Below are 14,887 nucleotides of genomic sequence, written 5' to 3'. Positions count from 1 at the left end.
AAGCCTCAAATGTCAAAATGTAGTTGGCCCTATAGTGCGGTTCTCTTTCATATGACTATTTTTGGTATGCTGATGTTTGATATAATGATTCTTTAATGGGTTTGTAGTTGAAGCATAGTTTTTGCTTATAAAATGTGTCTTGAAGACCTACTCTGTGATCTTATTCACAACATCCTTTGTCATTCATCTCATCTGAAAATAGCCTTCAGCTGGCATCCAAGTTTCATCAGTATCAGGAAACAAAATACCAAAGGAAGTCATGAGGCTACACAGGAAAAAGAACAGTTCTGATAGCAAAGCATCAGATTACGAACCCTCTGATGCAATGTGGCCTTCATTGCCGTCACTGTCAAGCAAATATATTGCCTCTTGCATTACAGGATCTTAGAGAGGTAGATGAACTGAAAAATCACCCAATCTAACATCAAGCAATCAAAGAGCATCATCTATTCAATATTCCCTTACAGATGCAACAGGCTCCTCATTTGCAAAACACTCTCCTCTCCCTATGCAGGCAAGGAGGAGGCAGGCCCTTCGCTACCCAAACAATGGGCTATCCATTGGAGGCCCAACATTCATGGATGGTGAAATGTGTGTCTATGTGCCTTTTGCTGAATATGTTCCAGGGAAAGGCTAAAATTGCAACTGTTGCATTTAAAGCAGCTTTATATATTCCTGTGTTGTGCTGTGCTGTTCTTTTAACATTGCTGTTTTCTTGTGGCAAATGGACCCACCGGACCTGCAGCACATCTTCCTCACATGTATGTTTACTGCTACCATCCCACTGTCTACCCAATATGTTGAGTAGTGGTGGTAGTGGGGGGCTCCAAGATTTGTAAGTTTTTACCTGGGAGAGCAATCAACAGCTAAATCTGTCTAGGTAATACCATCCCAGCCCGTTTTCCCATTGCCTCCCAGGGACCAGAGCACACAGCATGAACCAGTGATCTACCACACAGGGAGCACCAAGCCCACATTCCAAACTAATATGCTCTATTACGAAAGCTTAAGCATCAGGGAGAATTAGAAAGAGAGCATAAAAAGAAAAGAAAGCATTTTATCTTCTAAGTAACCTACACTATGCAGTGTTAAAGAAAGAGAATCCAGAACTTGGGGGGGTGGCGAGGACCACTCATAGCATTCCTGGTTGTCACACAGACAATGAAAATGGTTGACAGACAGAAGACCCACATATTTGCACCCTTGACACTGTTATCCTAATCTTCCTAACAGGTTGATTTATACATGCTTCTCTCTCTCCGCGCCCCCCACTGCCTGACTTTTATTCTCCCAACAACCCTGTGAGGTCTGTTAGGCTGAGAAAAGGTAACTGTGAGCTTCATAGCAGAGTGGGGATTTGAACCCAGATCACCCCAGCCCTGGTCTGACACTCAACAACCCCATGGGCCTGCAGAGGCCTTCCTTGGTGCCCAAAGGGTCCGCTCCCTTCCCCTTCTGAAATTAGCATTCTGTTGCAGCTACTAGAACAGCTTGCAGTGTGTGGGATGGTGGTGCCCACAACAATTTCTCTGGTTGGTAAATGTGTCCATAGGCTCAGAAAGGTTGGCAACCCCTGCTCTCACCGCTACAATCATAGCATAGCACCCAAACCCTGCACCCACTGAAATGCTAAGGTGCTCTGAGAATAGGGAATTAAAACCGAAGCCTCTTCCTCAAGTCAAGACAACTTCTGAGAACTGGGTGGGCAGATTTCATATCTCCTTATATGACTAGCGGTCCCGTCCCCCCCCAATCTCATTTTGTAATCTAACGTTAAGCAGCTATGCAAAGCTGCCTGTGACTGATCTTTGGATAGGGGGTCTTTGTAATTTCCTCTTGCACATTTCCACATTTCTGTGATCATTATCAGCCAGAATAGTAGCTTTCACGCTGCAGTAGGAAATGAATCAACTGCAGATGACTGCCACTGCAGAAGGATCCTTGCGGGAAGGAATCACTACAAAATGGAATTATTCATGATACAGCTAGCAGTGAATGGTATTCTAGAGTGAAGATTGCCTAACTCAGTGGGTAAGTAGAATCTGAAGGAGTCTAAAAGGAAAGGAAATGGATTTCTATGTGAATGCTCTCTGCAACAGCTTTGGGTATAATATTTTCCATTTTTATATGAAGTGTAATCAGTTTCATTGCATATCTGTTTATTTATCTATGTACTGATCCATCTCCCCACAACGTATGTGGGAAGCTACTTTATATCAAATTGGACCATTGGTCCATCTCGTTCAGTATTGACTGTACCAGGGATGCAGAGCCCATGCCTCTCTAAATGTTGCTGAACTGCAACTCCCATCATCCACTAGCCATGCTGACTGGGGCTGGAGCCCAACGACATGTGGAGGACTGCTGGTTCCTCATCCCCTGCCTATACTGGCTGGCAGGACCTCTCAATGGTTTCAAACAGAGGTGTTTCCTATCTCTAATGAACCTGGGAAGTTTTGTATTACCCCAAATAATCCTCCACATCAGATTTCTTCATCGCAAAGATGTAATGCGTAACGAATCACAAAATGCAGCTGAAATCCAGGAGATAACACAAGTTGAAAACAAACCTCCTATTGGAAGTGGCTTATGCAGAAATGGTGTTTGGTTGATTGTGTTTTGCACTTTCAGTGCAGTGAAATTTGTGGGCGAAAGGCAACATTTGCTATTGATTCCAGTTAGATGTGGTGCTTCAGATGTGGTCTGAATAGTACAGAATAAAGAAGTAGTTTTCATTTTGCTTTCGAAACCCTGATGCAGTTGAACAGGAAGTGAGGCTTTTGAGAAACAAAATTCTGGATAATAATTACAATTAGCACTAAAGCATTTGAGGAGCCAAGATGGAAAATGTACACTGAAACGAGGATCCCCTAAAATTCTAATTTAAGGCAAGAACTAATGGCAAGAGCACCACAGTGGAGCTGCATGGTGCTCACCAGTTAAACTCCCAGAGAAAAATGTAATTGTTGGGAAAGTTGCAATGAGCATTGCATACAAAATGTTGAAACCGAATCAAATAAAACAAAACCTCCCTTTCCATCGGCAGCAAGATTCTTTCAGTGTGATAAATGGAAGACTCTCTGTTCTGTAGAGATCTTGAGATAGTCACTGATAAATGGAAGCAAATGCCATGGTAAAATTACATTATAATTAATAGCAGCATATAAACTGTGATGAGCCATCACACATTAAAGAAGCTCTTCATTTTCTTCGGGATACAATTTTTTTTTTTTTTGGCTGTCATGACAAATATTAAGAAAAAGAAATTATGTGTCCATTCCCCCATCTTCATCTTCATCCAGAGCTGCCTAAGATCCTTTATCATCCTCACTAGGTGACAACATCAGAACCCAAGAGCAGTCAAAGCTGAATTTTTGGTTCAGAAGTCAAAGGCCAAACTCAAGAAAGAACCAGTTATGCATAGCAGTGGGCACTATTCACAAAAAAATTCTCTCTCATTAGCTTCAAAGCCCAGTATACTTCTGCAGAAAGCAGTAACATGCATAAGGCCAATGGATGGTCACAATCAGGTTCCTGATGGCTGAAAGTGTCAGTTGAGAGTAGCACCTCATCTACAAGATGCTTTCTGCTAAACCTGGCTGAACTGGGATGTAACATTCCCAAGCAAGAACAAATGAACCTTAAGATCTTCAGGGAAGACCTTACTGACTATGCCATCACTGGTAGATTATTGTTTAATCCTTTCTTAGTAGCAGGGCACTGACCCTCATAAATATTCTCCCACTTGCAGGCACTAACTGTGATGAACTTCAAATTGCATACACATCTGTTCAGAAAGGCTTTCTCTGGCTCTTAAATATTTTGGTATTAAGTGGTTAATAAATATATTTATTAAAACAGTTACATTAAAATTAGAGATTGGGAGTACAAATACCACAGTAAGTTAGATAACTAACCTTTTCCTTTCCTTTCATGGAACGCAAATCCAACTGCCTCATGGTCCAATATTACTGCTGTTCACACATATAATTTCATCCTGAACAAGCCAAATTGTTGGTGCACAGTCTCTGTGCTTTGGGTTTGGAAAGAAGAGTAATAATAATAATAATAATAATTTTATTATTTATACCCTGCCCATCTGGCTGGGTTTCCCCAGCCACTATGTTTGATGTCCTGATTCACTAATTCTAACATTTAGGATTTGTAAGTCAACACATCAAACAGCAACCCTTCTTTCACATATCATTTTTAATCGTTTTTATTTATTAAAAGTATCATATTGGTCTCATGGTGGGGTACAATAATTCCATCTAAAACACAATTTTAACAAAAAAGATAAAATCCTTAGGTAACATCAGCAATCTTAAAATTACCAGACTATGTTGAACAATTAAAAATCCCTAATGACTGTCAAAGCAACCAGGTCTTAATCTGGAATCAAAAGAAAATCAGGGTTGGTGCCAGTAATATCTCAGAAGTGAGGGTATTCTGCAGAGGAGAAAGCCCTCTAATATTACAGGGTGACTGTGAACAGATGGATTGGCTCAATCAGGGTGAAAACATAGGAAGGCCCAGTCCAATAAACACTGAATTTAGACAGGTTGAAAAATTCCACATTCTATGTGTGTCAGCCTTTTCTATAAATGAAGCATGAATGAAGATGCATTAGCTAGCCACTGTATCCATCACTATAGCTTGAAAAAGGAAGCAAATTTTCTGTTAACTGAGGATCACTTAAAATAATTTAAGATCAAATTGATTTCCCTCGTGATTCTCTCAGAAGTTTCAAAATGTTATCTCAGTACATGAATATTCAGTTTTGATGAATGTGTTTGGCAATTATTATATGCTCCTTAAAATGCAATTATCTATTTTGTCTTCTCAAAGGCTGGGAGCCAACAAAGCAGAATGGGAAAATGTAAAGGAACGTTTAGTGCTAATTTCCACCAGTGCTATCTCATGCATGTAATGCCTGAGTGTTCACAGAGTTACAACACCCTTAACAAACCACAGTTCCCATATTCTTGGGGTTTTTAATTTATGGTATGTGTGTCAATGGCAAGAAGATGGGGGCCATCAAAATCTTAATTACCATATTTTTCTGTGTATAAGATGCCACCATGTATAAGACAGCCCCTATTTTGGGGGACTCCAGATTAAGAAAACACCCCTCAGCACTACCCCTATAAGACGGCCGCAATTTTAAGCCTTTTTTTGGTAAAAAACCCTAGTCTTATACACAGAAAAATACGGTACTCTCCAAGTGGTCCCTGCTAGGCCATGAGCATTCCTTAGCTTGTATATCTAGACATGGCCAGGCTGGGGGAGTGAGAAAAGTCACCTCTCCACTTAGACATGATGGAGGCCCAGTGGATATTCTTAAAGGCACAAGCAAGGGCCGGGCACATCGGTGGGACAATGTGTAACAGTTTGAATTAGTTCTATCAATTTCAGAGCTAACTACAAGCACGTATGTTTGTTTTGATGCATCTTCTTTTTCTTGATAGGAGTCTGAGCAACTCAGCAGTTGCGGGAGGAGCTGTGGGCTTGTCCAGACACTTTGCCAAAAGAATGAGTGAGGAGTAAGTTAGTTTGTGTCAAGGAGTTATTGCACAGATCGTCACAGAAATCCTCTTGGATAACTCTTGCTATTTGGTAGAATTCAGTGTGGCACTACTATGATCGTTCTGTCAGCACAAACACCACCACACATTATGATCTCCGCTCTTCTCCCCCCTATGTGCTTCTCCTAAGCCCCAAGACCAATTTGGGTGGGTGGGTGGAATCCCCATTGTCCTAGTGCAGGGCAGCCCATTCAGGAGTTTGAATAGACTTTGCTAGCGACTTGATTGGCATGTGTTGACTTTTACAAGGTGTGAAGTATTTCCTAAGAGGAGGCTGGTATCAGGCTTGTACCAAGGTCAAGCAAGGTTCAAGATGGAGAATCCCATGCCGTGTTTAAGTTATGTCAGTCTTATTCTTACACCATGATCAACAGTGATAAACCATTTCATAAGTTCAGATTTAAACAAGCCTTTAAAACAGAGTTTGATTTATATAATATAATAATAATAATTTATTATTTGTACCCCGCCCATCTGGCTGGGTTTCCCCAGCCACTCTGGGCGGCTTCCAACAGAGATAAAAAATACACTAAAATGTCACATATTAAAAACTTCCCTGAACAGGGCTGCCTTCAGATGTCTTCTGAATGTCAGGTAGTTGTCCATCGCCTTGACATCCGATGGGAGGGCATTCCACAGGGCGGGCGCCACCACCGAGAAGGCCCTCTGCCTGATTCCCTGCAACTTGGCCTCTCGCAGTGAGGGAACCACCAGAAGGCCCTCGGAGCTGGACCTCAGTGTCCAGGCAGAACGATGGGGGAGGAGACGCTCCTTCAGATATACTGGACCGAGGCCATTTAGGGCTTTAAAGGTCAGCACCAACACTTTGAATTGTGCTCGGAAACGTACTGGGAGCCAATGTAGGTCTTTCAAGACCGGTGTTATATGGTCTCGGCGGCCGCTCCCAGTCACCAGTCTAGCTGCCGCATTCTGGATTAGTTGTAGTTTCCGGGTCACCTTCAAAGGTAGCCCCACGTAGAGCGCATTGCAGTAGTCCAAGCGGGAGATAACCAGAGCATGTACCACTCTGGCGAGACAGTCCGCAGGCAGATAGGGTCTCAGCCTACGTACCAGATGGAGCTGGTAAACAGCTGCCCTGGATACAGATTTGACCTGTGCCTCCATGGACAGCTGTGAGTCCAAAATGACTCCCAGGCTGCGCACCTGGTCCTTCAGGGGCACAGTTACCCCATTCAGGACCAGGGAATCCTCCACACCTGCCCGCCTCCTGTCCCCCAAAAACAGTACTTCTGTCTTGTCAGGATTCAACCTCAATCTGTTAGCCGCCATCCATCCCCCAACCGCTTCCAGACACTCACACAGGACCTTTACCGCCTTCACTGGTTCTGATTTAAAAGAGAGGTAGAGCTGGGTATCATCTGCATACTGATGAACACCCAGCCCAAACCTCCTGATGATCCCTCCCAGCGGCTGCATGTAGATGTTGAAAAGCATGGGGGAGAGGACAGAACCCTGAGGCACCCCACAAGTGAGCGGCCAGGGGTCTGAACACTCATCCCCCACCACCACTTTCTGAACACGGCCCAGGAGGAAGGAGCGGAACCACTGTATGACAGTGCCCCCAGCTCCCAGCCCCTCAAGACGGTCCAGAAGGATGTCATGGTCGATGGTATCAAACGCCGCTGAGAGATCCAGCAGAACTAGGAAACAGCTCTCACCTTTGTCCCTAGCCCGCCGGAGATCATCAACCAGTGCGACCAAGGCAGTTTCAGTCCCATGATGAGGCCTGAATCCCGACTGGAAGGGATCCAAATGGTCCGCTTCTTCCAGGCGTGCCTGGAGTTGTTCAGCAACCACTCGCTCAATCACCTTGCCCAAGAATGGAAGGTTTGAGACTGGGCGATAATTGGCCATCGTGGCCGCATCTAAAGATGGTTTTTTAATAAGCGGTTTAATAACCGCCTCTTTCAGCGGGTCTGGGAAGGCTCCCTCACGGAGGGAAGCATTCACCACCCCCTTCCACCATCGCCCAGTCCTTCCCGGCTAGCTTTTATAAGCCAGGATGGGCAAAGATCCAGGAGACAGGTGGTTGGCTTCACTCGTCCAAGCAGCCTGTCCACATCCTCGGAGGTAACAGATTGAAATTGATCCCACACAACTTGACCAGACAGGACTCTAGCACTCTCCCGCCCCGGCCCTGCTCCCACGGTGGAGTCTACTTCTTCCCGAATCTGAGCGATTTTATCTGCAAAAAAATTTGCAAAATCATTGCAGGAGAACATGTGGCCCGTACTGGGCCCCGATGTTACAGGTGGTTCCGCTAAATTGCGAACCACCTGAAAGAGTCTCCTGCTGCTGTTTTCTGCAGATGCAATAGAGGCGGTGAAGAAAGTCTTCTTCGCCGTCGCTATCGCCACTTGGTAGGCTCGACGTTGAGCTCTAACCCGTGTCCGGTCAGATTCAGAATGAGTTATCCGCCACCGGCGCTCTAGCTGTCTCAACGATTGTTTCATTGCCCTCAGATCCGTGGAAAACCACGGAGCTCTCCGGGCTTCATGCAATCGGAGAGGGCGCTTCGGAGCCAAACAGTCAATAGCCCTGGTTAACTCCACATTCCAGCGGGCCACCAGGGAATCGGCTGAAAGGCCATCAACATGGGATAAAGCATCCCCAACCACTCTCTGGAAACCATTTGGATCCATTAAGTGGCGGGGGCGGACCATCCGAATCGATCCCACCTCCCTGCAGAGGGGATGGGTCGCAGAGAAGTCCAGTTGCACCAGGAAGTGGTCTGACCATGGCACTTCTTTCGTTTCGCTTTTACTTAGTGTCAAATCACCAACATCCGTAGAGGTAAACACCAGGTCCAAGGCATGTCCGCGGCTATGGGTTGGGCCAGACTTATTCAGGGACAGCCCCATGGAGGCCATGCTTTCCACGAAGTCCCGAGCACCATTTACAGCACCTTTTGGGCCAGGGGGAAATCCTCCAGGTTGCCAGGTCACATGGCTGAGCTGAAAGAGGTTTGCAGTAGGTGTAAGCTGTGGAGGCTGGCCAACTGGGGTTAATGGGGTACTGCCCCACCAACCTCAACCCACCCTTAGCTAGCCCCCACCTGCCCTGACTTTTTACTTACAACCAGTCCAGGGGTTGGCACTGTGTATCATCTTCCTCCTCCTTAATCTCAGTGTTGCCCTGCCTGTCACTGACTCTGGCACCACCTACTTTCAACCTCCTTGCTTTCTACCCTACCAGTCGCAATGAATATGCCACACCCCTGAAATGCTCCCTTTTGCGGACTTTTGCTCGTGTAAATTCTGCCAGCTCATGTTCCATTGGCTGAGTCCCAGCTGAGCCATCATAGCTCCAATTCTGCTGGATTGTGTAGTCAATACCAGTGTATCCCCAGAACAGCTCAAGATCTGCCTAGTTTGAACTTGTTTATCCCAGCGGATCTTGGGTTTGGAATGCACTGTAAGTCTCATATATAATTGTATAGATGTGTATAATTATTCCAAAGTAGTTCAAAACAATCCTGTTTTTTTGTCCTTAGAATGATAATGTATGGAACCTTCCTCACTGTTTCTCTGAAACAGGAGAGGGGAACCGGTAGCCCTCCAGATGGTGTTGGACTCCAATTCCCATCAGCCCCAGCCAGGATGGCCAGTTTTAGGGATGATAGGAGTTGTAGTTCAGTAGCATCTGGAGGACCACAGCTTCCCCACTCCTGCTGTAAAATTTAGTGGGGCCAGCATTGCACTGTATAGAAAGACAGCTTTTCTCAAAGACAGGGATCTTGCTTCTTAAAATCTGGAGAGCTGTTAAATTATAGGATCTTCATGGAGAAATATGGTGCAGGGCTTCTGTCTAATACATGGAGATGCCAGTTCATGGAACTCTATGCCTGGTGTGCATTGGAACTTTGGATCAGGCACAAAAAACAATGTTCTTGCTGCAGTTATGTATCAACCACCCTGCCTTGTGAGCCTTAACAATATCAATCTGTTCTTCTTCTTAGATGTACCAAGCTGTGGGAAAGCATTGTCATATCTACCGTAACCTCCATAGTCTGTGTTGCTGTGGTTGTACTAGTCTATGCCAAACTCTGCAGGAAAATAGGTAACACTGTCCTGTACAAGTTTTAATTTATATGAGCTCAGCCTTGGTCTGTTCTATTCCATTCCTGGGCTTTTTACTTTTGATGCAGCTGTCCTGCTTAGCATAATGACAACCCTTCACTAGTTTTCTGTAATTCGTCTATTTGCTACTTTAATGCACCCTATGTAGCAGTTCTCTTGGATCATCACCATCCCATTCATATATGGAAGATTTGTACCATGAATGAACAGAGGAAACCTGATGATCCTACTTTAGGGGTGGAGCACCTGAAGCCCATGGGCAATATGTGGTCCTGGACACGACCCACAACAGGCCCAGTTGCCCTCAACTGCTTTTGCTGGGCTGGAAGGTCTCCTTGAACTGTGATAACATCTCTTGCTCACCTCAACAAAGAGTTGTGTGGATGTCAAACTCTTTTAAATTATTTTTACACTTTTTTGTTTTTTTATACTAGTATATTTTATGAAGACCTTATGGTAATGGAGGGACGTGGGTGGCACTGTGGGTTAAACCACAGAGCCTAGGACTTGCCGATCAGAAGGTCAGCGGTTCGAATCCTTGCGACGGGGTGAGCTCCTGTTGTTCGGTCCCTGTGTGCTGGACCCGGGGGTAAGGTACCGTGGGCGTAAGCAGAGTCCACACGAAGAGGGGCGAGGTCCGAGGTGGAGAGCCGGGTGGGGAACAGGAACGCTGGAACAGGAGGCCGAGCAGGGAACAGGAACACCGGATGGTCAGGAACAGGAGGCCGAGCAGGGAACAGGAGCACCGGATGGTCAGGAACAGGAGGCCGAGCAGGGATCAGGAACACAGGAAGGTCCGAAGCCAACAACGACGTTGCTCCCGCAACCTGGGGCCGGGCTGACTGGGCTTTTATCCTCTTCTAAGGCCAGGGGCAGTCCCGGCCCCCAGGAGCCCCGCCTCCTCTGACCTTAAGGTGAGCACTCCTCCTGGGAGCAACCAGTTCCCTTCGCCTCTCTGCCCTAAGCCTCTGCAGATCAGGAGAGGCCGAAGGGTTACTGGGCCCTGGAGGAGGCTCACCTGTAGCCACTGAGTCCTCAAGCCCCTCTGGGGCCAGAAGGGTTTCACCTGGGGCCAGCTCCTGGTGCTCTGCCACAGGTGCAGGCTCTTCAGCATCTAGGCCTTGCCCCAGTTCAGCCGGCCCTGGAGGCGGGGACTCCTGTGCAGGCTGGGATTCCTCTGGTTCGTCCTCTGAATCGGAATCCCAGGCCATCACACCCTGCTCCTGCCAACCTAGCAATTTGAAAGCACATCAAAGTGCAAGTAGATAAATAGGTACCACTCTAGCGGGAAGGTAAACGGCGTTTGCATGTGCTGCTCTGGTTCGCCAGAAGCGGCTTAGTCATGCTGGCCACATGACACGGAAGTTGTACGCCGGCTCCCTTGGCCAATAAAGCGAGATGAGCGCCGCAACCCCAGAGTCGGTCACGACTGGACCTAATGGTCCATTACTATGGTAATGGAAGCAGGTAAGGAATCTTAAGAATGGGAGGATGGATGAACAGAAAACTCTGATTTGTGTGGAATGTAGTCTACTGTGCAGAGGAAACAGTCCCCATCCACTTCTGCCTCTAACCCAACCCACCACTGGCATCCTGCCCTTGATATCTCTTTTAGAAATCCTTGTACAGGTTCACCTATACAGGTTCACCTGAGGCAGGTGGTTACCAAGGAGAGGGTCCCACTTAGGAATGCTTTCCCCAGAGAGGCTTGCCTGGCACCCACACTATGATATCTTAGGCACCAGGTGAAGACCGCCTCATTCTCCCATGCCTTTCTGTTGCAGCCCACTAGGTACTTTAGTCTTTGCACCAAATTCTCCCTGGCACGATTTTATGCTTGTCTGAACTTGTTTAAATTGTTGTAGCTGCCTTGTTTTATGCTGATGACCTTGAACTGTGCACAGTGCTGATCCCATATGCACAATAGACTAGAGTTGGTTTGGGTCTATAAGGCCTTATATGTTGGATCCAGATTCGAGTTCTGTTCAGAGTAGCTCCACTGAAAGCAATGGGACTTGGGTGAGATGCCCTTAGTGAGGTTTCATTCAATACTTCTCAATAGTAGCACTGCTTCCCATTGTCCTGACCTGGTCTAGCAGATAAGACCATATCTCCCCCATTGCTTGTAAGAGCAAGAAGGGGCCCGGGGGCAAACTCATGAGATCAGTGGTGGGTCTGATGCTGACCCTGACCATGTGTGTGCCATGGTGAGATGGGAGCAGAAGCCTCTGAGGAGTGTAGAGCACTGATGAGGGGGACTCCTAGTTTCTTACTGGAGTATTATCCTAACTAGGACTGCACTCTCTGTTTCAGAGCAACATGCCTATAAACACCATGGAAGAAGACAGCCTGGGTTCAGAGCAAAGAAGCCCAACAATGCCTTAGCTGGGAATGCCTTAGCTGGGAATATGCCATCCTCTCAGCTGGAGTTGCCCTCTCCGTGGCCGAGAAACCCAAGCCAAGCCCAGCAGGGACAAGGACCACATTTTCAAATAGACAGTTGCATGGCAGGCAAGTCCTCAGCTTGGAAAAGAATCTTCCAGTGTGACAATCAACAGTTGTCCCCTTGTCTGAAATGGCAAAATGTATACACACTGACCAAAAAGCATTTCCTTTTCTAACGTATTATTTTTTCAGCCAAAGCTTGCTCTGCCAGACCCATCCCTTTCCAAGAACTCACAGATACCACCAACATACGTTGGCAGGTGTGCCAGGTGCTAAAATACAAAATCAATTAATATCTCTAGCCACAGTCAAATGCTGGTAGCTGTAGATAGTCCCTATGGTCCTTCAGACAAAAGCTGAATTGCTTAATAAACTTTGGGATGGGATCCAAAGGTTATAAGATCTCTTGGGGCCAGGGTGATCTGATTTGCTAGGAACCACAAAAACCCTTTCTCTGGTCAGAAGGTATTAGAAGTAGGGATCTCTGAAACTGTACCTTAGACAAAGCTTGGCAAGCAGCCTAGAATCTTATAGATCCTAAGGACATTCATCAGGAAGTATATTGCATTTATTTAAAATCTATAAAACTGCCCTTCATTCACCTGTGGACAGAGGGAGTTGGTTGTTCTTCATTTTCCCCACATCTATGCATGAAATTCACTCTCATCTTGTTTCACAGTATGCAAGTCAAACACCTCCCCTATGAATGTTGAATCCCACCCATAGCATAGCTGTTTCTATCTCTGCTTTCAAATCCAATCTCCCTTCTGCCTATCTCAAATACCGTACTTAAACTGTTATGGCAATAATGTTTTTTCTTTGTCATAGGTAGCAGCTCAGAAAGCTCACTGTGCTCTCTTGCTAGAAAGGTAATGGCGTTTCCTTCAGCTGCATCTCATCTGAATTGCAACGATTGCTATGCTGATGCTAATCTTAAGTTAGTCTATCATGACTTAGAGGCTTGTTGTGCAAATTGCATGGATATTTCGCAACGAATCATTCCTTTATTCTTAAAAATAATGGTTAAGATTTTATTTATCTTTCAGAGATGTAGTAAAACGAAACAATATACAGTATTAGAGGACATCCCAAAATATTCATATAAACAAGGCTATTGATTACATGAGATGGTACAGGCTCTGATGTATACTGTGAATATAGAATCAGGAGATCGAGGTAGTCAAAGTGGAGATAATTGAAATGTTATTGTGTACCTCAAAGGGAATCACTTCACTAGCTGGCGGAACAAATAGCGAAGTCGTCTGAAAAGATCTAAAGAGAGAGTCATTGTGGGCCTATGTCTCTCTCAGTCCTAGAAGCTAGAGTCATCCAAGGAAGCTGCATGTTAGATGATTCAGAAGAGACAAAAGACAGTACTTCTTTGCCATGATGGCTTGTGCTACTAACATCTTACATTCTTAATCCTTACCGTTCTCTAATGGTCTAGTCATCACTATGCTATACCAGCTCTTGCATAATACAGGGGATTGGCATAATCACACAGTGGTACAGAGTGACTGTATGTTGGTATTCTTGACCCGCAATTGACTATTACCCTGTATGTTTGAATTTCAGCATGCTTTACCTGTACTTCAGCATTCCGGGTCAGATGAAATCAATTATACAACCATTGTGTTCCAAGATCCCATGAATGGCACCAGCTCGGGAAGAAGCAATGAAGATCTAAGCGATCACAGACACTATGAGAATGTGTCTCCCTAGGAAAGAAAAGCTGGTTTCTGATCACGCTCTTGCCCCCTTGCTTCTCATTCGGACCTAAGTAGGACCAGCTGTTCATGCATTGCCTTCTTCAGTACAGATGAAGGCATAAGCTTTTATGAACTCAAGCCCATTTCATCCATAGCTATCAACTTACAGATTTGAAAATAAGGGACTAGCAGCCTTGAAAATAAGGGACCTGCAGCCAAAATAAGGGACCTGCAGCCTCACCTGTTCCAGGCACTCCAGTCTTCCTGTCCTCCTGCAGTCTGGTCAAACTCATGCTGGTAGCTTCGAGAACACTGTCCAACCAACTTTGTAACCAGAGGTTCAACTGAATAGAATCTGAATCACATGCACCACAAGGCCTATGCAGCCTCAACTTAAGATGGCTGCCCAGCCTGGCTTTGCACTGCAAAGTTTGCAGCAGCACATGCAACAAAATGGCATCCAGCATTCAAAACCCCCCTCAGCTTGCATTAACTAGCCACACACACTGGCTGGCAGGGAGGGAGGGAGAGGAGCTGCTTCCTTTGAAATTTAAGGGACATCATTTAAGGGACATTTAAGGGACATCCATCAATAAGGGACAGCAGCGGGACATGGCACTGGAATAAGGGACTGTCCCTTCAAATAAGGGACACTTGACAGCTATGCATTTCATCAGATGCACAAAGTGAAATCTTTTCTGGCCGATATATAAAAGAGAAAATTGCAAAGTAGACGTCAAATAAAAAGTGACATTTCTATTTATTTAAAATGAGTAAAAATAATGACCAAAACTCCCTATTTTTATATCTTTAATTCTGTCTGTAAACAACACAGAGGATCTGTGTGTATTGTAGTATTGTAGTTTCATATTTTAGTTTGGGAAATCGAAAGCTTGACCCTTTGCTATTTGTGTTGTATTCCTACGGGGAGTCTTGCTCTCTGTAAAAAGGAAATTCCACCTTCATTTTCATTTGGTGCTTAAGCTGTTACCAAATACAAGCCAGGCCTTCCCAAATAATTTTGGCTGTGTACACACCATACACCATA

The 14,887-nt window shown here is 45.4% G+C and overlaps 1 protein-coding gene across 1 annotated transcript; it reads left to right on the top strand.

Moving 5' to 3' along the window:
• The first annotated feature begins 1,876 nt into the window (after window positions 1–1,876).
• LOC310847641 (uncharacterized protein) lies at window positions 1,877–13,983 on the top strand. Its single transcript, XM_083745653.1, has 6 exons — window positions 1,877–2,031; window positions 5,469–5,543; window positions 9,565–9,665; window positions 11,999–12,200; window positions 12,963–12,999; window positions 13,706–13,983. Exons 2-6 carry the CDS (start codon window positions 5,533–5,535, stop codon window positions 13,850–13,852), a joined length of 498 nt encoding a protein of 165 aa, XP_083601779.1. The 5' UTR covers window positions 1,877–2,031; window positions 5,469–5,532; the 3' UTR covers window positions 13,853–13,983.
• Window positions 13,984–14,887: the final 904 nt, after the last annotated feature.

This window comes from Podarcis gaigeae, assembly GCF_964106915.1.
Source record: "Podarcis gaigeae genome assembly, chromosome: 6".
Taxonomy (NCBI): Eukaryota; Metazoa; Chordata; class Lepidosauria; order Squamata; family Lacertidae; genus Podarcis; species Podarcis gaigeae.
This window is presented reverse-complemented; position numbering and strand designations above follow the sequence as displayed.

Excerpts from the sequence above, each read along its gene's own strand:
- LOC310847641 (XM_083745653.1), top strand. Across the intron at positions 9,666-11,998 it reads CAAACTCTGCAGGAAAATAG|AGCAACATGCCTATAAACAC; the intron begins GTAACACTGTCC and ends TCTCTGTTTCAG. Across the intron at positions 12,201-12,962 it reads GACAGTTGCATGGCAGGCAA|CAGCTCAGAAAGCTCACTGT; the intron begins GTCCTCAGCTTG and ends TGTCATAGGTAG.